Source organism: Saimiri boliviensis, chromosome 3 (genome assembly GCF_048565385.1).
Source record: "Saimiri boliviensis isolate mSaiBol1 chromosome 3, mSaiBol1.pri, whole genome shotgun sequence".
Classification (NCBI taxonomy): domain Eukaryota; kingdom Metazoa; phylum Chordata; class Mammalia; order Primates; family Cebidae; genus Saimiri; species Saimiri boliviensis.
Window position 1 is genome coordinate 47529539 of NC_133451.1, and position 20686 is coordinate 47550224.

A 20686-nucleotide genomic window follows, 5' to 3' on the forward strand; every position below is an offset into this window, starting at 1 on the left:
TTTGTATATGGTGTGAAATATGGACCCGACTTTATTCTTTTGCATACAAATAGTAGTCATAGAATCATTTGTTGAAAAGACTCTTCCCGGTGAAAATGTCTTGGCAAGCCTGTGAAACTCATTTGACCCTAAAAGAGGGGGTTTATTTCCAGTCTCTCACATCTACTCCGTTAATCTATATTATCTACTCTTGTCACTGAGAGTACTAGCTAGTAATTAATCAGTTAAGAACTTTTTGCTCAAAACTCCTATGGACTTAATAGCAATGATTTCTGGGAAGGTGATTCTAGTACTTTCTGGGCATGCCATCATTGTTTAATTTCAGAGCAAACGTTCTGGAATTGATAAATGATAAGCTTGTCTTAAGAAATTAAAGTGAATTAAGATAAATTGGTCTGAGGGGTTCTTAAACAAGTTCAAGACATCCTGGGGTGTGATATATTTGAGCAAGAAATAGCTGATCTAGTTCACTCACTACAATCATCAAAACGTCTCCCACCTTCTCTTCAGGGATAAGCACTGTCAAATATCATAATTCATAAACTGGGGGAGGGCCAAGTTTCCACCTGCATCAGTTATTTTCTCTCCCCTGAGAAAATCTTGCAGGCGCTAGAATTTTGAGCCCCGTTGCTAGGTCGAATTAACAAATTCCATTTTTACTATCAAAGCTGAGAAAGAGTGGCTCAGCACTGGCCTTTGTCCTGCCCGCACGCTTCCGACGCATCGCCCTGTCCTGAAGATCGCCAAGGTCGGGTTCGCGCCGGGTGGACCCATGAGGCTCTCAGAGCGCGGGAGCTGGCACACAGGACCCGCTCCCGCAGGGTCCTCATCTGGGTCTCCAACGGTCCTTTCTCTCTGCCTTCTCCTTGCGGGGCACCCCCTGGGCCTCGTCTAAACGAGGGCATCGCTGGTCCAGAGTTGGCACTTGTTCGCTCACCCCTGGGCGCTGCTCCCTCCATCTCCTGAGCAGCTCCGGGTTCTGCTCGATAGCGAAGTCCGAGCCGGGATGCGTGTCCCCTGCGCCGGCCCAGGGTGCCGCTGGGGCTCGGGCGGAGGAGAAGAAGGCGGCGCGGGGACCAGAGGCGCCAGAGGCGGCGCAAGGCGCACAGGTGGCGCCCGGCCCGGCCCGGGCAGGGGAGGCTGGGTGTGGTCGGGAAGGGGCGGGCAGACCCGCCCCACCCCGCCTGGGCTCTGCACGTGGGCCGGCGGGCTGGGGCTGACTCGGCGAGGGAACGTGGGGACGAGGGGCGCGGACGCAGGTCCGGGAAGACGCGGCGGCGGGGTCTGGGGGCGCAGAGCGAGCCCGGAGGGGCCCGGCCTGCACGGCTTTCCTGGAGAGCGCCGCCCCGCGCCGCGGCGATGCCCTCACTGTGGAGAGAAATCCTCCTGGAGACGCTGCTGGGTAAGCCGAGGCTCCTCGTCGCGCGTTCGCGGGTGCCGGCTCCTCGGGCCCTGTCCCCAGCCGCGGTGCTCCGCCAGGTTGGCTGAGCTCCGGGAGGAGGAAAAGTGCGCTCCGTGCCCAGAGTGGGGATGCTTATCGTCTCCTGGGAACTTTTCCTACTGAAGGGAATAAAGGAAGAGACCTAGACTGACGTCCCAAGCTGAGTCTGCGAGGCGCCGGCGGGAGACGCCGCCGCCCGAGTTCCCCAAAGTCCCCCACCCGTGACCTTTAAGTTTAATTTAATACAGTTCAGTATTTTAAAATCTGGCCTATTTTTTAAATTTGCTGAACTTTAAAATTCAGAAGGAAAGGGGCACCCGTTTTCCCCAGGCGCTGTAGGTGAGCACCGGGCGGCAGCTGCTCCCTGCCGTGGGTTGGGCCCAGGACAAGGAGCCTTGGTGTCGGCTGCACACTTCGGAATTTGGCGAAAAGCATCAGGCTCGAGTCTCGTATTTGCTCTCTCACCAGCTTTACGAAATCCCGAGGACAATATTATTGGTGTAATTCTCTCGGAGCTGTGTGATTAATAAAATTAGAGTTCCCCGACAAACATTTGGGATATTGCTAGAATACCCTGTACATTACAAAACGAAGATCCCTCTGGCCTGGGCGGGGCGCCTTCCTGAGAACTTGATTTTCTGTCAGCTGGTAGTTCTCAGGAGGGCTTCAGACTATTTTGTTCTGGCTCAGTCTGTATCTATACGTTGGGAGATGTACAGTGCCTGGCATTCAATAAGTACCTCAGGTGCTAAGTGCCCAGTGCACTTGTTCTCATTTAATCCTCCCGACAACTCTGTTGAAAGTCCTATTTTGCTGATTGAGAAGGGAAGGTTGGAAAGTCAGTTAGTAGAAAGTTCCCATGCCTAGAGGTTAGACGGGTTACCTTTGGAGCCAGGCTGCTTAGAGTTAGGGTCACTCTGACATTTGCTACTTGTGTAACCTTAGGTATTCACTGAACTTTCTGAGTCTTGGGATTTTGTTTGTTGTTTTGTTCTTGCTTAGTTGATTTTTGCGTGTGTAAGAGGGGAGTAGAAATGACACCCATCTCATAGCATATGAGGCTGTATGAGAAATGAGACAGATGGTCCGCGCTAATACTTAGCATGGAGCCTAGCGCATGGCAAGTGCCCGTAACATTAATTGCCAATATTGCTCAAGATTACACAGCAGTTGTTGGCAGAGATGCAACTTACTGCGGATCTGGGTATTCCACTACCCTGCACTGCCTCCTAAAGACTGGACTGAAAATGGTCTCCTCAAGGGAATGACTGCCGCCTCACTGAAGTGTTTTTGGGTGTAGTCTGGGGTCGGGGGAGGGAGTCCTCCTGCCTGCTGTCCTTTTGGACTCTCACAATATAGGTAAGAAAATTTTGTCGGTCAGAGTCCAGGAAGCCAAATTCCACTCAGATGGTCCAAATGAGTAGGACTTAATAAACTGCCTACAGCCATATGGGCAAGGAAAATGAACAAGCAAGGGATGCAGAGAAACTCACGGCAGCAGGAAACCATCCTCAACCAGGGCCTGAGTCGGGGAATGTGTACATTTCACCAGAAATTCACTCCTGGGAATACATCCTACAGATACACTCACAGTCAGGCACTACATAGCGACATTTCCCTAGGAAATTTGCCATCGCTTTTCTGTCATCAGTCTCTGAAGGCACAACACAGAGTTCTGCAGATCCCCACAAAGGAAGGTGTGGAGCTCTTGTTTTGTTTTGTGTCAGTGGAGACAGCTGGAACCCAGTTCAGGCCGGAGTCACGAAGAACAAAGGCCAGCCCACGCGGTTGGAGTGGAGGGACAGGACTATTAGAAACAATGCTGAAGTTACACTTTCTCTTTTTAACTTTTTCTTTTTTTTTTGTAGGATACCTTTCTTGGTCTCTCTACCATGACCTAGGACCGATGATCTATTACTTTCCTCTGCAAACACTAGAACTCACTGGGTTTGAAGGTTTTAGTATAGCGTTTCTTTCTCCAGTCCTCCTCACAATCACTCCTTTCTGGAAATTGGTTAACAAGAAGTGGATGCTAACCCTGCTGCGGGTGATCACTGTTGGTAAGATGGAAAAGAGTTTCTTTAAGACTTTTTTGTTTTAGTTAAAAATCAAATGAGATTATGGAGACTGTTCTTTGAATGCTGAATGTTTGAATTTAAAAAATCAGATTTCTCTTTCTCTTACTGCTACCTTAGAAGAGCTTTAGTAATTGGAAGACTAGAGAGAGTCAAGTGTTATGCATTTCCTATGTTTTTGCCAGAATAGAAAGGCCTAAAAGTCACTGAAATAAGGAGGGGAAAGATACCTTAAAGAACTAATCAACTCTTGAATATATTGTGTTCTTCTTTCCAACTATGACATAACACTCAGAAGCCATTTTTAAAAGTTTGTTAAATAATAATGCACAAGAGATATGAAAATTATGATGACAAACACCACAGTAAGCAGTCAAACAAGAAACTAGGAGAAATATTTGCAACTCTTTTAGCCAAAGGGCTAATTTCTCTAACATATAGAGTTCCTACAAACCAATAATTAAAAACAGGCCGGGCATGGTGACTCAAGCCTGTAATCCCAGCACTTTGGGAGGCCGAGGCGGGTGGATCATGAGGTCGAGAGATCGAGACCATCCTGGTCAACATGGTGAAACCCCGTCTCTACTAAAAATACAAAAAAATTAGCTGGGCATGGTGGCACGTGCCTGTAATTCCAGCTACTCAGGAGGCTGAGGCAGGAGAATTGCCTGCACCCAGGAGGCGGAGGTTGCGGTGAGCCGAGATCGCGCCATTGCACTCCAGCCTGGGTAACAAGAGCGAAACTCCGTCTCAAAAAAAAAAAAAAAAAAAAAAACCCAACAACTGAATAGAAAAGTGGGCCCAGGATCTGATCAGTTCACTGGAAAGGAAATGCAATTAGTTCTTAAAAATGGTATCAAATGTATAGACAACAACTTATACAAATACAGATATATTTATCTATAGTTTGACGAGTAGATCAGCAAAGAACAGTCTGACTGCACTGTGTGGTAAGGCTGGGGAAACAGGCGCTCATACATTGCTGGTGAGAGTGTCCAATGGCACAACCTCTATGGAGAATAATTTAGCAGTATTATCCAAATTACACATATGCGCATTTCACCAGCAATTCCACTTCTAGGAATGTGTCCTACAGATATATTCAAAGTCATGTGTGGCATAGCGACATTTCACGAGGACATTGCCACCACATTTCTGTCCGTCAGTTCCTGAAGGCATAACATGGTCAGTGCAGTGAGTTCTGTGGATCCCCACAAAGGGATAGAGCTCTTGCTTTGTTTTGTGTCGGTAGAGAAATAGTCTCGCTAAGTTGCTCAGGCTGGTCTCAAACTCCTGAGCTCAAGCCATCCTCCCTGGCCTCCCACAGTGCTGAGATTATAGGTGTGAGCCACTATGCATGGCCCAGAGCTCTTGTTTTTAAAACAACTCAGGCTCAGAAAGATACTGGCAAAAACTCCTGAAAAGTGTGCCCTTTACAAAGTTGGTGTCCATAGGAATTGAAAGACATGTCAAATGGTCTTGAAATTTTCAGCTCTGGAAATAACAAATTGAGTTTCCTACCCTGAACTGAGTATATAGTAATTGATTTCAGCTGGCATTGGCTTACAGTGTCCTATGAACCACTGTAGCTCTGAGTCTTGCAAGATTCATTTTCTTATCACGCTCCAGGATGATTTTATGGGAGTGATCTTATAGGTGGCACTTCCTTGTCACCTTTGTTTGGTGCTACCTATGTGGGCCTTACCTATAGATCCACAGACTGAGTAGTTACTGGGACAGTTTTCATTACTTAAGTCTATTTCTGGCCTAGTAACTGCTGGTGGCTGTAAGGGATGTGATATTAAATAAGTTTGGGGTAGATATGGTATTTGATTTCAATGCTTCCTGTTCCCTTTTCACTTTCTTCCTCCATAAAAACCTATCACCTTGCACAGAAGTAGAATTATATTTGGGAATGTGGAATAGGTAGGGAACGTCACTCAGAGTGGAGGAGGAAGTGGCTAATCTCTGCCAAATGCTGTTCTAGGTGACCATTGGGTTTTGTTGTTGCTAAACAGAGGCTGAAGTCAGCCATGATTTGCCTTAAAACTCCCTTCAAATGCTCCTTAAGGACTTGAAACAACTTTGTTTTTCGAGTCCTGAGATATTCTTATATAACCACAGAAAGGGTCTGAGCATTACATGCCATCTCACTTCTGGAACCTAAGATATTTTAGGTTAATTACTGTGTAATTAACTATGAAACCAGTTCATACTCCTCTTAATTTAGATTATTTTTGACCCACTAGGATGGCTATTAAAAAAAAGACAGACAATAATAAGTGTTGACAAGGATGTATAGAAATTGGAACCTTCACACATTACTGGTAGAAATATAAGGACTGTACAATGGCATAGCTGCTTTGGCAAAGTGTGATAGGAGCAGTTATCATATGATCTAACAACTCTACTCCTTGGTATGAAAGTAGAAAATGGAAAGAAAAATGGAAACATTTGTTCACACAGAAACTTGTACACAAATGTTCATAGCAGCATTATTCATGAAAGCCACAAAATGGAACAACCTAAATGCCCATAAACTGAAACATGCAATGGAATATTATATAGCTATAAAAGGTAACGAAACACTGATACATGCTACAACATGGACGAACCCTGAAACCATTATGCTAAGGGAAAGAAGGCAGTCACAAAAGGCCACATATTGTACAATTTAATATGAAATGCTCAGAAAAGGAAAAATCCATAGAGACAAAAAATACATCAGTGATTACCAGGGGGTAGGGGATGTGGGAGAAGGGAATGAGAAGTGACCTGCTAATGGGTATGGGGTTTCTTTTTGGGGTGATGAAATGTTCTGGAATTAGATAGTGGTGATTGTTGCACAACTTTATGAGTGTACTAAAAACGATTGAATTGTATATTTTTAGCATGGTGAACTTTATGGTGGGTGAATTATATTTCAATAAAAATGTTAAATACATATATAAAATTATACATTAATTCTGTCTTCCTGAGTATAAAGATGGTATCAGATAGCATTCATCAAATGCAGATCACTGAGTTCCAGTCCATGCTTGCCAGACATTCTTAGCTCTCCCTATTTTGTTTGCAGGCGGCATAGCCTCCTTCCAGGCTCCAAATGCCAAGCTTCGACTGATGATTCTTGCACTGGGGGTGTCTTCCTCGCTGATAGTGCAAGCTGTGACGTGGTGGTCAGGAAGTAGTTTGCAAAGGTATGGTTAATGTTTCATACTTAAGGGCCAGGAGTTCCAGCTTATAATTTTTATCTTCCATGCGGCCTTGTGGAAGTCTCCTTCTTTTCCTTTTTACAAAACAAGGACATATCAATCTGAATAATGTTTTGAAAATGAAAAAATTATAGCAAGTAGGCTAAGTTGCCATATAGAGGCTAAGTCACGTTCCTTATTGCAAATTACCAACAAGACTATTTCAGCTACTTATTCTATGAAACTGTAAAATTCACGATGGACATAGTACATTGACTGCACATAATAAGTGTTTAAAAATACTTTTGCACTTACAGGTACCTCAGAATTTGGGGATTCATTTTAGGACAGATGGTTCTTGTTGTTCTACGCATATGGTACACTTCATTAAACCCAATCTGGAGTTATCAGATGTCCAACAAAGTGATACTGACATTAGGTGCCATAGCCACACTCGATCGTATTGGCGCAGGTAATATCGTAACTCAGGAATTTTCTCTTTTGCAGAGCTTACCCTTCCTATGTGAATGTTGCTTATCTTGGAAAGAAAATCTATAAAAGTAGTTTTTCTGCATTATATCTGTATTTAAGCTTTTCCTTCCTCTGCAATAATAATTGGTGCAGCTAGTGGGCTATTTGCTAAGCAGGAGGCACATTATTCTTGCCAGTACAGACAGAGGGTGAAAATGAAATACCATCGCTGGTTTGTAGCACTGTGGCAATGCCTCATACCCCAGCTCACATTCAGCTCTGTCTTCCTCCTCTTTCCCCCTAGACAGTGCTCTCTAGGATGGAATTCTCCATCCTCAACCTCCACACTGACCCCAGTACATCTCTAACATTATGAAAAGTTCCTGTGACCTATAGCTGTGGGAACTTCCTGGGTTTTTTCCCAGAGGTCTGAAGCTCCAAATCTGAGACTTGAAAAGAAAAGCAACCTACCTTGCATATGCATACCACCTTTCAAATCCCCTGTCTCTCCCTGGGCTGGCTTGCTCTGAGACAGAAACATGTCCAGCTTGGAGTTTGTTTTATTAGCCAATGCGAGACTCTTCTAAAAAGAAGGGGGAAGTATTAGTGGATTCTAGTTAACTTGCTCCTGGCTTTTTGTGTAACTCTCAGTGAAGTCACTGTTCTTCTGTAACTGCAAGGTGAAATCTCACAGATGACTGGAATTTTAGAAGGTAATGGCTCACCATGAGCAAAGTGCTTGTATAATTTCCCCTCTGGCCTCCAGTTTGGCATAAAACGAGAACAGACGGAAGTTATGTCGGTAAATTGGTCATGTGATGTTAATAGTGGAAGATTTAGAACTCAGTCTGGTCCCTAGCATATGTTCACAGAGATGGAGACTTAGGCAGCCCATTTTGCAGGTGCAGCCTGATAAGGATCTGGACTTCAGGGTACTGTTGACATTTCCTGACTTTCCTTCTCTCTGGCCTTTGTTTTAAATGTGTGTGACCCAGTTCCTGGCTGTCAGTTCCTTCCTCTGTTTCTGCTCTGTGTCCCCCTTTAGAAAACTGACTGTTCACCCTCCACCTTCTCAGCCTATCTGAGCATACCAAATATTTTTTGAGTTCCTTTGAAGATTTTGTTGGGTCCTGGGGGGTGACGGCAGTGGAGGGGGGCCACGTAATACACTGTATCACCCACTGCAATACACTGCATTTTACTCAACAAATTCAGTTTAGATGGCTCTTTTTCCTCTAAACTCTCTGCTGAGCCCCTAGACCCTGGCCTGCCTTCCATCATCACCACTCTCTCCCACTCCATCCCATCCCCATAGCTCTCAGCTCTGCCCCTCCTCCCTCTGATCTTGTTATCGTCAGAGACGCTTTCTTGGGAAATCAGAACTGCCAGCTATGTACAGTCAGACCCGAAGACCTTCTTTCTGTACTGTAGGGGGCTAGATGGGGGTCAAAAACATCTGCCCAACAGGCTCTCTCTGTTTCTGTGAAACAATCCTGGCATCTTCTCTAGTTGTTACCTTTTTTCGTGTGAAGTCACGGCTGTGACAAATTGGACCTCTTGGCTAAACAGTACCAAGGAGCTACACTGCCTAAGCCGCAATCCCAGGTTCTCTTCACTAGCTGTGTGATCTTGGACAGGTTACCTGATCTCTCTGGGACTGTTCTCTTTTTTTTTGAGACAGAGTTTCCTTCTTGTTGCCCAGGATGAAGTGCAGTGGTGCAATCTCAGCTCACTGCAACCTCCGCCTCCTGGGTTCAAGTGATTTTCCTGCCTCTGCCTCCTGAGTATCTGGGATTACAGGCACCTGCCACCACGCCCGGCTGACTTTTTCTCTTTTTTTTTAGTAGAGACAGGGTTTCACCATGTTGGCCAAGCTGGTTTCAAACTCCTGACCTTAGATGACCAAGTGACCAAGTCACCTTGGCCTCCCAAAGTGCTGGGATTACAGGCATGAGCCACCATGGCCAGCCTTGTTTTCTAATCTATAAAATAGGATTAATAGTAGAGCTTACCTCAAAAAGTTGTTGTGAAAATTAAATGAGTTAATATAAAGTTAATATACAGGGCTTAGAAGAGGGGTTGGCACACAGTGACTGCCCAGGCAGTGCACTAATATTACTCTGCATCCAAAGAGGGTTAGACGAGAGCCCTGTTCTTTGGGAGGAAGGAGCCTGTGTACTGGAAATGTTCTGTTCGATTTGTACAACACTGGTTCTTGAACATGTCACTCACGTTTTCTGCAAAGCATTAACTTCACATGAAGCAAATAATTTTCTGCATTTTCACTTGTTGAATTCCAAAATGCCTGTCCTCTCTTCAGCCATTCCTTATCTGGCCTGCATGGAATCCTCTCGCCCACTAAATAGCTGTTAGCATGTTTAGCTTCGTATTGTAGTTGCACATCTCATCTCTTCTTCCGAAGTAAGCTTCTTGAGGCCAAATATCATTTCTTCCTTGCTAAAAGTCTGTTAAGTATAGAGGGCAAATTTCCATCTAACTGACCTTTTTTCATATATGTATTTTTAAATTCTAGATGGTGACTGCAGTAAACCCGAGGGAAAGAAGACCAGCAAGGCAGCCGTGGGGATGGCCTCTAGACCTAACTGGCTGCTGGCGGGGGCTGCCTTTGGTAGCCTCGTGTTCCTCACCCACTGGGTTTTTGGAGAAGTCTCTCTTGTTTCCAGATGGGCAGTGAGTGGGCATCCCCATCCAGGGCCAGACCCTAACCCATTTGGGTGAGTTTGGGTTTGGAAGTGATCAATCACAAAATTGGCAGTTGTGCTTGGATGAAGCAATGTCTCCTTTGTCAGACAGCTAGGTCTGTGCTAGCCAGATATTTCATACCCACTCTCCCCTGATATCAGAATGTGGCATGGAATTATTGTGTGCTCTGGAGAGAAGGGCATCAGTAGAGTCTCTGTGCTGAAGGACTGCTGAAAAGTAGATGTGAGAGGACCAGTCCTGGTGCACAGCTAAGTAAGAGGTTTCCAGAGCTCCAGCATGGGTGCGCCGAGGAATTCCTGCACAGAAGACTATTCTCAGTGGCAGGGGAGGAGCAGCACTCCCTGGCCATTTCCTCCAGAACCTGGTTATAGTTATGGGCATTTAGTAGGAGGAGGGAGGCCAGGTTGCCTGCCTGGGGCACAGATCTCTATTCTCAGCAAAGGGGGGCAGCCCAGGAGATCTTGTTCCAGCATGGGACAACCAGGGAGTTAGCAGTCCGGAGTCAAGTGTTGGTCCTTGTGTTTGGTCCGTATTAACCCTTTCTCTACTCTTCCTGGCATATCTTTTCTCCGGCGACTAGCTCCATCTTTTCTTGCAAAAATATTGGAGGAACCCTTAAAAGATCTGCCTCTGATATCTTTTCTCTCTTGTAGCACTGGAATTCCTACAATTGGAGGCATGCAGCTGCCTACTGGATCTTTCCCCAGCACGGATTTGGCATATCCCACAGGCTTGTCAACCTCAGCGGGTCCAAATCTGAATGCAGCATTTCCCAGTCCCCCACGCGTGTTCTTCTTCCCCATGCCCAGGTCCACTCTGTCTGCCCAGCTCATCATCCAAACCTGAAACCAAGAGTTCGCCCAGAATTCTCCATCTTCCTCACTTTCTCCATCAGTTCTGCTTCTCTCAGATCCATCCCTTCCTCTCTATCCCTAAGCTCATCTGCCATAGTGGAGTCTTCACCATTTTTTCATTCAGGCTATTACTGTTGTCTCCTAATTGTCTCTCTTTAGTGGCATCTTCTCTACACGGCTCCAGAACGATCTCTCTAAAATTCAAATCTGATACCACCAGTCCTTTACTTATAACCTCTCAGGAGTTCCCTCCCCCAATACTTGGTGAAAATACTGCCCCCAATTCTCCCATATGAGGCAAGATCTGGCCCCCCTACTTACCTTTCTAAATGCTTTCTGATCGCATCCTCCTGCTTCACTTCAGCTGAACCCACCTGTGCTTCTCTGGAAGTGCCAGTCTGTTCCAGTGCCCGCTCTGTCTAGGCTTCCCTTTCTGCCTTGATGTCCTGGCAAGCCCTACTTATCTTTCAAAACCCAGCTCAAACATTTTCTCTGTGAATTCTTCTCTTATTATCACAGGGGATCTCTCCTTTGTGCCGTATACTGTAATACTTTTAATCAATCAATTTTTATATATGTGTTGTTGTAACGGAGCGAGCTCGAAATTACCACTGAGACAAAGACTAGGCTAAGTTGCAGGATCTTTATTGCTGGCAACTACGGAGGACTCCCGTCTTTCTAACCCCTGGCCCCAAAAGGAGGGCATTAAGACCTTTTATGCCCATAAACCACCTCCTGGGAGGGGGTGAGGGTGAGGGGCTTCGGACATTCCGAGGACCAGTGGACTTTGGACATTCCGATTGTTACTTAAGTGGTTCACAGAAGTCAAGATAAGCGTTAGTTTATACATTGTCTGGGTAGGGTGGAAATTGCAGACCTTAGTTACTTATTACAAGTTGCAGGGGCCAAGATGGTGTGGGTTTGGACTGCTTGCCTGTCACATTAGGGTTATAGAGAGCAGTTTCAACGGAAAGCTGAGGTGTGGTCGAGGTATACAGTTTACGGGGCAGTTACCACGTCACATCATATATGTGTGTATACACACACCCATATGTGTCTGTTAGAAACCTTATTATTCTGTATTACAGATTTCTAAAAAATGTATTTCTTCCTGTCTAGACACTAAGCCCCTTGAGGGCAGGGAATGGGAAAAGGAATGAACATTGATTATTTACTCTGTGTCAGGTGCTGAACAAGGACATGTGTACATATTATTTCATTTAGAGTCTGCATCTTCCTCCATATCTGGGAGAAAGGCAGAGAAGAAAGAAAGGAGCAAAAGGACCAAGCGGAAGGAAAGGGTTTTTTCCTACGTGTTAAAGCTTAGTTTCCAAAGTTACCTGTGAAAACAAGCCTAAGTTGTGTGGCAGAGTAAAGGAGGAACTTCAACGGTAAATGGTGGTCAGGAGAAACTCACCATTCAACTCTGGGCCAATCATGTTACATCCCTGGCCTTGTTTTTCTCACAACTAAACTTCAGGGGGAATCTTTCCCATGTATGTAAAATGAGGGATTGCTTTTCAGGCATTTCCTGATTCTGCGTGTTAGAGTGAGACACCGAAGATGGAAATGCAGCTCACCAGACCAGCATTTCCTGAACTGTGGTCTGTGAGACGCTGGTTTCTTGAGTTACTTTAAGAAAAAGAAAATGCTTCTACATCACATAGGTTTAGGAGATATCAACCTTTCTTTGTCAGTCTTCTTTTCTTTGTGCTTCACAAGGCACATCAGCATATTAGAGAAGTTTGGAGGTTTCCCAAAGCTATTTGAGCATGGAATTCTTCCTTAGAACACCAATTCACATCTCACAGAATAGGCGTGTTTCTTGGAACCTGCTTGAGAAATGTTGGGTTAGACCATCCTCACTCACCCTTATCGTAGTGGGAATTGCTTTCTGAAGTTCACCAGACTCCACTTAAGGGAATGGGTCATAGGTCTGTTTTGATGGGAGAAAGATGAGAGGGAGGCTCAGAGGGTGCTGCAGGGCTTTGGGAAACCAAAGGAGCCATGTCATCCATGGGCCCTGGGAGGACGAGGGAGGACAAATTGTCTCTTAGTCACATGTTCTGGCTTCTGCTCAGCGCACCTCAACAGTAGTGACCCCATCACTCTTACTGCTCTATAGCACTTTCTGCCTTCTGAGAATCTTCATTATTATTATTATTATTAGAAACAGGATCTTGCTCTGTCAGGCAGGCTGGAGTGCAGTGGCACACTCATAGCTCACTGTAACCTCAAACTCCTGGGCTCAAGTGAGTCTCCTGCCTCAGCCTCCTTTGTCATGAATAGCTGGGACTACAGGCACATGACACTATACCTGGCCCTTTTTTTTGTAGAGATGATCTCACTGTTTTATCCAGGCTGGTCTCAAACTCCTGACCTCAAGCAGTCCTCCCGCCTCTGCCTCCCGAAATGCTATTATCGTAGAGTCACTCTGCCTGGGGCTGGTCCTATCTACCTTGTTTATTAGTGGTGTTTATTGTATGTCTTCCCGACTAGAATGAGAGCTCTATGGGGGAAAGGGATGGCTGTTCATTGATGCATCCCAAACACCTAGAATAGAGGCTGGCACATGGTGGGCACTCAAAAATATTTGTTGTTGATATGGGAGTGGAAAAAGAACAACACTGTCCCTCATGGTCTCTTCTCTTATCTGGTCTTCTGTAGCCTCAGGGTCATTCTTACACAGATAGGTACAGGCAGTAAAGTGGCTAAGAGATTCACCCCAGAGCCTGAGGACCATTTCAGATTCTTAGTCCTATGTGGGCCACTGTGTATGACCTCAAACAGGTTACTTATGTGCTCTTTCCCCCAGTATTCTCCATTGTAAAATGGGGATAATAATAGTATTTACCTTACAGGCACATGAGAGTTAAATGAACAGTAATTGCAGGGGGAAAATCTTACAACAGTGCCTACTATGTAGTGCGTGCTATATTTTTGAGCTTAATTTATGTGACAGCTACTGAAACGAGTCCTATGTTCTAGCTGTTATTGCTGCTGGGTTTCCTTCTAAAGTTTAGTTAATGTTTTTTCCTCCTCCTACAGGTTTTTGCCAAAATCACAAAAGAATAAAATAGTCTGTGGTTTTAAAAGGCACACAGCTATGAGTTATTTATTAAACTGATACCAGTCTTGGGAAAGCAGAGACTATAGGCAAGAGCAGTATTGAGGAAGAGGAAAGAAAGGAATACAAGCAAACTAAATAGAAACCATTCCAATGACTTTTTCTTTTTGCCCTTGACAGGGTCACTTAAAATGTGACACGACCAACATGGACTATACTTTAATAGTCTGAGAAAGCTCGGTTACTGTGCCTACCTGATAAGATGGTAGATATCATTGATCTCATGTCAGAGTTTTTATTATTCTCTGTTCTGAATGTATATAATATTGGCTCCCAGTGGGCTCTTGTGATCTCACTGGTTGTTTCACACACATTATCTCTTGTATGTACCCAGAGGTGGGAGGTATATTTCTATTTTATATTGGGGACAATGAAATATTACTATCGTCACATGTCTTAGAGCATGTCCTTTTCTACAGAGGTGCAGTACTGCTGTGCTTGGCAAGTGGATTGATGCTTCCAGCTTGTTCGTGGTTTCGTGGTACTGGTTTGATCTGGTGGGTTACAGGTACGTGGAATTTACTTGCAGATAGACAATCATTGAGCTTGGTTACCCAGTTTGTTCGCAAGCACGTGCAACTCAACTGAAAGCAGATACAGCCATACAAATAAGTACTGTGGCCAAATGGGCTGTTGCAACCAGTGGCAGCAACTATAATGCAGATGTCACCAAGGTCGCTGGTGGCTACCTGCTCTGAGCTCCTGCTGCCTCCTACCTTCCCCTTCCCCTCCTCCTGTGGCTGTGCCGCTTCTCCGGACTACACTTCCATAATACTACCTACCCTCAAGAATACTTAAATAAGGCACACATGTAAGTAGCAGATTGATAAAAATTCTTGATTTTTAATTAAGATATTTTTTATCTGTATACATTTATGGGGTACAAAGTGAGATTGATTGATTTGACTTATAACTTTTAAGTTCAGGGGTACCTGTGCAGGTTTGTTATATAGGTAAACTTGTGCCATGGGGATTTGTTGTACAGATTATTTTGTCACCCAGGTAATAAGCCTAGTAGCCGTTACTTTTCCTGGTCCTCTCTCTCCTCCCATCCTCCATCCTCCATCCAGTGTCTGTTGTTCCCCTCTTTGTGTCCATGTGTTCTCATCATTCAGCTCCCACTTAATGATGAGAAGATACAGCATTTGGTTTTCTGTTTCTGTGTTAGTTTGCTAAGGATAATGGCCTCTAGCTCCATCCATGTTCCTGCAAAGGACATAATCTCATTCTTTTCTATGGCTGCACAGTATTCTGTGGTATATATCACCACATTTTCTTTATCCAATTTACCATTGATGGGCATGAAGTTTGATTCCATGTCTTTGCTATTGTGAATAGTGCTGCAATGAACATACATGTGCATGTGTTTTTAAGATAGAACAATGTGTATTCCTTTGGGTATATACCCAGTAATGGGATTGCTAGGTCAAATGGTAATTCTGTTTTGAGGAATCACCACACTGTTTTCCACAACTGTGAGACTAATTTACACTCTCGCCAGCAGTATGTCGATGCATAGATTGGGTAGTGATCAAGTCAGAGCTCTTAGGGTATCTCTCACCTGATGGATACAGTGAACCCATTAAGTAATTCTCATTAGTAGCAGATTTCATTGAGGAGATGAGGGCTGTGCACTGCCATGTTGCTAGTTGCCAAACCCCTTTCACTCCTTAAGATTCCTTGCTTTTCTGTTTTTCAAAAATGTCCGTTGGAATTCCATGATGAAGCTTCATTTCCCTTTCTCTTTTACATGTAACAGTGGACTCCCCAGCTTTCCACACAGCTTTGGGTTCCATGTCTTCTTACTCAAATACCTGACCCATCTCTTCCCAGTTCCACCCTTTAGAACCCCAGAAGTATCAGTGAAGGCAATCGTGTTTCGGGCTGCCCTCTCCCTCTCCCTTAGTCTTTGTGAACAGGAGGGAGCATTGTACTTATTTTCCTGTAACAGAATTATGCCACCCCTCATCCATTCCTTAAAAGGCAGTATTAAATGATTGTAGTCAGGTTTGCTGACCCTGAGTAAAAATCGCTTTATTATATAGCAAATACTATATTTGGTTTTTCTGAGGAGAGATATTCTTTTATTTTATTTTTTTCTTTTTTTGAGACAGAGTCTCACGCTGTCACTAGGCTGGAGTACAGTGGCACGATCCTGGCTCACTGCAACCTCCACCTCCCGGGTTCAAGCGATTCTCCTGCCTCAGTCTCTGGAGTAGCTGAGACTACAGGCCCACGCCACCATGCCCAGCTAATTTTTGTATTTTTAGTAGACATGGGGTTTCACCATATTGGCCAGGCTGGCCTCGAACTCCTGACTTCATGGTCCACCCACCTCTGCTTCCCAAAGTGCTGGGATTACAGGTGTGAGCCACTGTGCCCAGCCAAGATGTTCTTAATACATGTTAATTAAGAAGGTGATTCAGAGTGGTACACCAGATGCTGTGGGTGGGTTTGAGAGACTGTATGAGTAATACAAGATTTAGGATGATAACATAAAAAGTGAATTTCTGTACACCATAAACACCATCACCTTTAAGTGGAAATGTGTGTGTAATCCAGATACATGACTAAATTGATGAGTCTGGCCAGGTTCTCTCCCTCCTGGAGATGTGTGAGCACGCTGTTGCAGTCTGGTTGCACTGTTTGTGCTCGCTGGTGTGTTTTCTGACCGGTGTTGTATTTGGAGGCTGTGGGGGTTGTGTGTACATAGGAGTAATTTTTCTTCTCATCAGAGAGTTTATTTATAATCTCAACAGTGAGATTCCTCAGGAAAAGGGCCAGAAAACTTTGTCCATGTTGAGTTTGCCTTGACTATATACAGTAGCTTCTTAATCTGCATGTAACTTGGAAAAAGAAAAATAAATGCATTGAGCGTTTGTTCAGCATTTATATCATTCCTTTTCTCATAAAATATAAGCAAAGTGCTGATTGGACAGGTAGTCAGCAGCTTCATTTTAACTTTGGAAAACGGAGGAACACAGAGACATAGACTGTTAGTTAAGGAACAGAAAAGCTGTGAACTTACAGTCTTATACTTATTTCTCCAGACAAGTAAGGTCATAACCTTGAGAGCCAAACCTAATCTAGTTTTACGGTCTCTCTGAAGTATTAAACTTTAGCTTTAAAGCATCTAGTAGAAGCAGATTTAAGGCTTCTAGAAGGGTGCTTGCAAGAGAGGAAAGCAAGGCCGTAATTTACCAGCTTCATCTTCCTTCCTGATCACTTACTCACCTGCAGTAAGTTGGAGCTCAGGCTTAATTATCTGGAGGCAGTGCCCACTTTTCACTGTGGTTCATCTCTGGAAACCACACAATAAAGCAAGCAGTGGCCAAAGGAATCCTGTTTTCCCATTGTACAGTTTAAGTTGACAATCCCAACTGGAGATTCAGCATGAAGTTAATTATGGCAGTGACTGAAGAATTTCATATAAGCAAAGATACAGGTGTTTTAAATCTTGATAGCAGTTAAATTAGTAAAGCCAGAGTTGTAATTTTTTTTTTTTTTTTTTTGAGACGGAGTTTCGCTCTTGTTACCCAGGCTGGAGTGCAATGGCGTGATCTCGGCTCACCGCAACCTCCGCCTCCTGGGTTCAGGCAATTCTCCTGCCTCAGCCTCCTTAGTAGCTGGGATTACAGGCACACGCCACCATGCCCAGCTAATTTTTTGTATTTTTAGTAGAGACGGGGTTTCACCGTGTTGACCAGGATGGTCTCGATCTCTTGACCTTGTGATCCACCCGCCTTGGCCTCCCAAAGTGCTGGGATTACAGGCTTGAGCCACTGCGCCTGGCCAGAGTTCTATTTTTTAAAAAGGCTAAATATAGTAAACACATTGATAAAATCCCAGTGTACTGTACAGTGTCCAGAGAATTTTATTGTATGGAAAACTTGATTTATTGAAAACGTATATGTCTGTTATCATAGATGTTATTGAAATAGTCAGTTACTATTACTTCCACTGGATGTCTTTGATGTTGTACAGATTTGGGGGAGATTATTGGAAGGACTCAAACAAAAGCAGTTAAGGAATACAGTTAAGTGAAAAAGATCAAGTGACTAACAGTGCATATCGTGTACTATCCTTGGTGTAAAAAAAGGATGGGAAATGCATGTGAATCTATATTTCTTTGCATGCACAGTATATCTCTGGAAGGACGCAGAGGTAAGTGCTAATAATACTGGATTGCTTGCCTTCACTAAAAGGAACTAATGGGTAACAGGTCAGAAAGTCACTTTTCTAGCATTTGAATTGTAATTTTGAATTTACAACCTGTACAATTTTGAATTTAAACAGTACAATTTTGGTGAATTTAAAATATAGAGCTTATTTAAAAACTAGAAACAAAAATGGTAACAGTCAAGGGAAATTCGAGAGTTGTTTTCATTCCGTCCAGAGAATTCCCTGTAGTAAGATAAAGAGAACAATATCATTCTAACATCTTTGGATTAGAATGTCAAATTCGGGGTCATTCTTTTAAAAACAGTCATTGTAAGCCAGTAAGTAAGAAAAATTCAACCTCATAATAGTCAAATAAGTGCAATTTAAAATGTCATAGCATTTTTGCCCTTAATTCATTAAAGTTTTTTTTTGGTATTACATATATTTGGTAAAGATTTTTAGCAAATTATGAATAAATTTTGGCAGGATTTAAAAGGTATTGAGACTTGCCAAGTTTTCTGCAGGAAGTAAAGACAAGTATGATGTTTCCCAAAAGTTGGGTATAAGGTTTCCTGAAAGTTGCTTTCAGGAAAGCAACTGGTCACCAGTCATGACTTTAAAATACTTATGCCCCTTGACATAATAGTTGTATTGCTAGGAATCTGTTTTAAGGAAGTAGTGTGCTAAGAGATTCATTGACAAAAAAAGATGTTCATCACACTGTTGTTTTAAAAGCTTGACATAGGAAGCTTCATACATGGCCAGCAATAGAAAAATGCTTACTTATATTGGGGTGTATTTATCCAGTAAAGTATTATATATACATTAAAATGTTTTAGAAAAAAATTGTTTATATAAGTAAATGTTCCTGATATGTTTCATAAAAAGCAGCATATAGTCTTTAATATGTGGTACAATTCCATTTATATAAAAATACTCTGTATTTATATACAAATACTTCTGTGTACACATAGAAGATGATTTAGGAGAAACACACAGATGTATTGGCTGTGGTCATCTCCATCTTAGGCAGTCGTTAATTGCTTCTTTTCAGTTCTGTATTTTTAAAATTTCTATAGTAAATGGGCATTACAATTGTTTTGTTTTAAAAATGAAAAAATTCCATTGAGGATCTAGGTGTTTGAAGATCTCCCTATGGAGTTAAACTCTATGGGTTGTCGAGGATCTTAGAATCTAGCTCTCTTGCTCACCTGAGAGATGTTCTTTTTGAAGCGGGGAGAAATAGGCAGTCAGGTAGCCTTGCCCCGTGATAGTGCAATGCAGTGTATTGATGAACTTATCCCGCAGGGGAGCGTTAAGAAGCTGGCTGGGGCCGCTTTCTGCTTCCCACTCATTTCTGGACTTCTTAGCCCAAGTAGTGAAGAGTCTGCTATAGCTACCTTTGAAGGGTGGGTCCTGGTTATACAATACGGATTGGAATGTTTCAGAAATGCTATATTTTCTATGGAAAGGGGCTATATTGATAGTACCAAGATGGAGTGGACCCTGTAGTGCTATTTCAAAGCTGATTTCACAGAAATTGCGGGAAAGGTTATATGACCTCAGCATTGGTTCAACAAACACTTACCGAGTGCCCACTGTGGATCAGGCAGAATGCACAGCTCCTGACAACTAGCAGGCTGTAGGTCAACGAATGAACTGACTGCAAAATTGCTAACACAGTGAGTCAAGTTCGTGAATGCTGTCTCTTCTCTTGGGGCTCTGTGGTTGGGAAAGTCAATGTACCTCTTGAGGGCAGGTGGTAGCATTTAGATAGACTGAAATTCCTTTAGAAGTCCTTTAACAGAAGTGTTCTAGAAACCACACTCTACCTGTTTTCTAATGTCCTGTATCTGATTGGTTAAATGTAATGGACATATTTTTGGTATTACATATAATTTTGATTTTTATTGCTGTTAGGATCTTAACAGCAGTTACCTAAAAATGCCTTTTTCCCTCCTCCTGGCCTTTCTGAAGAAATAACACTGAACTGAGATTTACTAGATTTACATTCTACCTCCAGTTGAGACAGTAACTGGCTGTGTGACTTTGGGCAAATCACCTTTATCTTGTCAGACTTTACTTTTCTCATCTGTCTGGAAATTGGATCAGTATACCCCTAAGGTCTGTTCTGGTTCTAAAGGCTATAAGTTAGCCATCCTCTAAGCTTGACTGCTTTTCTGTCTGACTCATTTCTCTCTCTCACAAACAGGAGCAGCTTCAGCTATGGGACTCCTTTACCTGCACACATGGGCAGCTGCTGTGTCTGGCTGTGTCTTCGCTGTCTTCACTGCATCCATGTGGCCTCAAGTACTTGGACACCTAATTAACTCAGGGACAAACCCTGGGAAAACCATGACCATTGCCATGATATTTTATCTTCTAGAAATATTTTTCTGTGTCTGGTGCACAGCTTTTAAGTTTGTCCCGGGAGGTGTCTATGCTAGAGAAAGATCAGATGTGCTTTTGGGTAAGTACATTTGAAAGGTCTGGATTAAAATAACTCTCAGAAATATCTTTATGGACTGACTGGGATTTAGCACCTTATGTGACTGATGGAAATAAACAAGATGATCTCACTTTCTTGGTAAAATAGACTCTCTTGATTAAAACACAAAACCTGGAGGGATGTCTAAATTATA

The 20686-nt window shown here is 43.5% G+C and overlaps 1 protein-coding gene across 1 annotated transcript in view; it reads left to right on the forward strand.

Annotated features, from left to right (window-relative positions):
- The first annotated feature begins 1208 nt into the window (after nucleotides 1-1208).
- The window catches only part of CWH43 (cell wall biogenesis 43 C-terminal homolog), a 59883-nt gene continuing 40405 nt past the window's right edge, over nucleotides 1209-20686 (forward strand). Inside the window, exons 1-7 of the mRNA XM_039468596.2 lie at nucleotides 1209-1402; nucleotides 3310-3501; nucleotides 6593-6713; nucleotides 7025-7179; nucleotides 9712-9913; nucleotides 14303-14391; nucleotides 20257-20514. Coding sequence (XP_039324530.2) covers nucleotides 1360-1402; nucleotides 3310-3501; nucleotides 6593-6713; nucleotides 7025-7179; nucleotides 9712-9913; nucleotides 14303-14391; nucleotides 20257-20514 — 1060 coding nt within the window. The 5' untranslated portion in view covers nucleotides 1209-1359. The remainder of the gene's footprint in view (nucleotides 1403-3309; nucleotides 3502-6592; nucleotides 6714-7024; nucleotides 7180-9711; nucleotides 9914-14302; nucleotides 14392-20256; nucleotides 20515-20686) is intronic.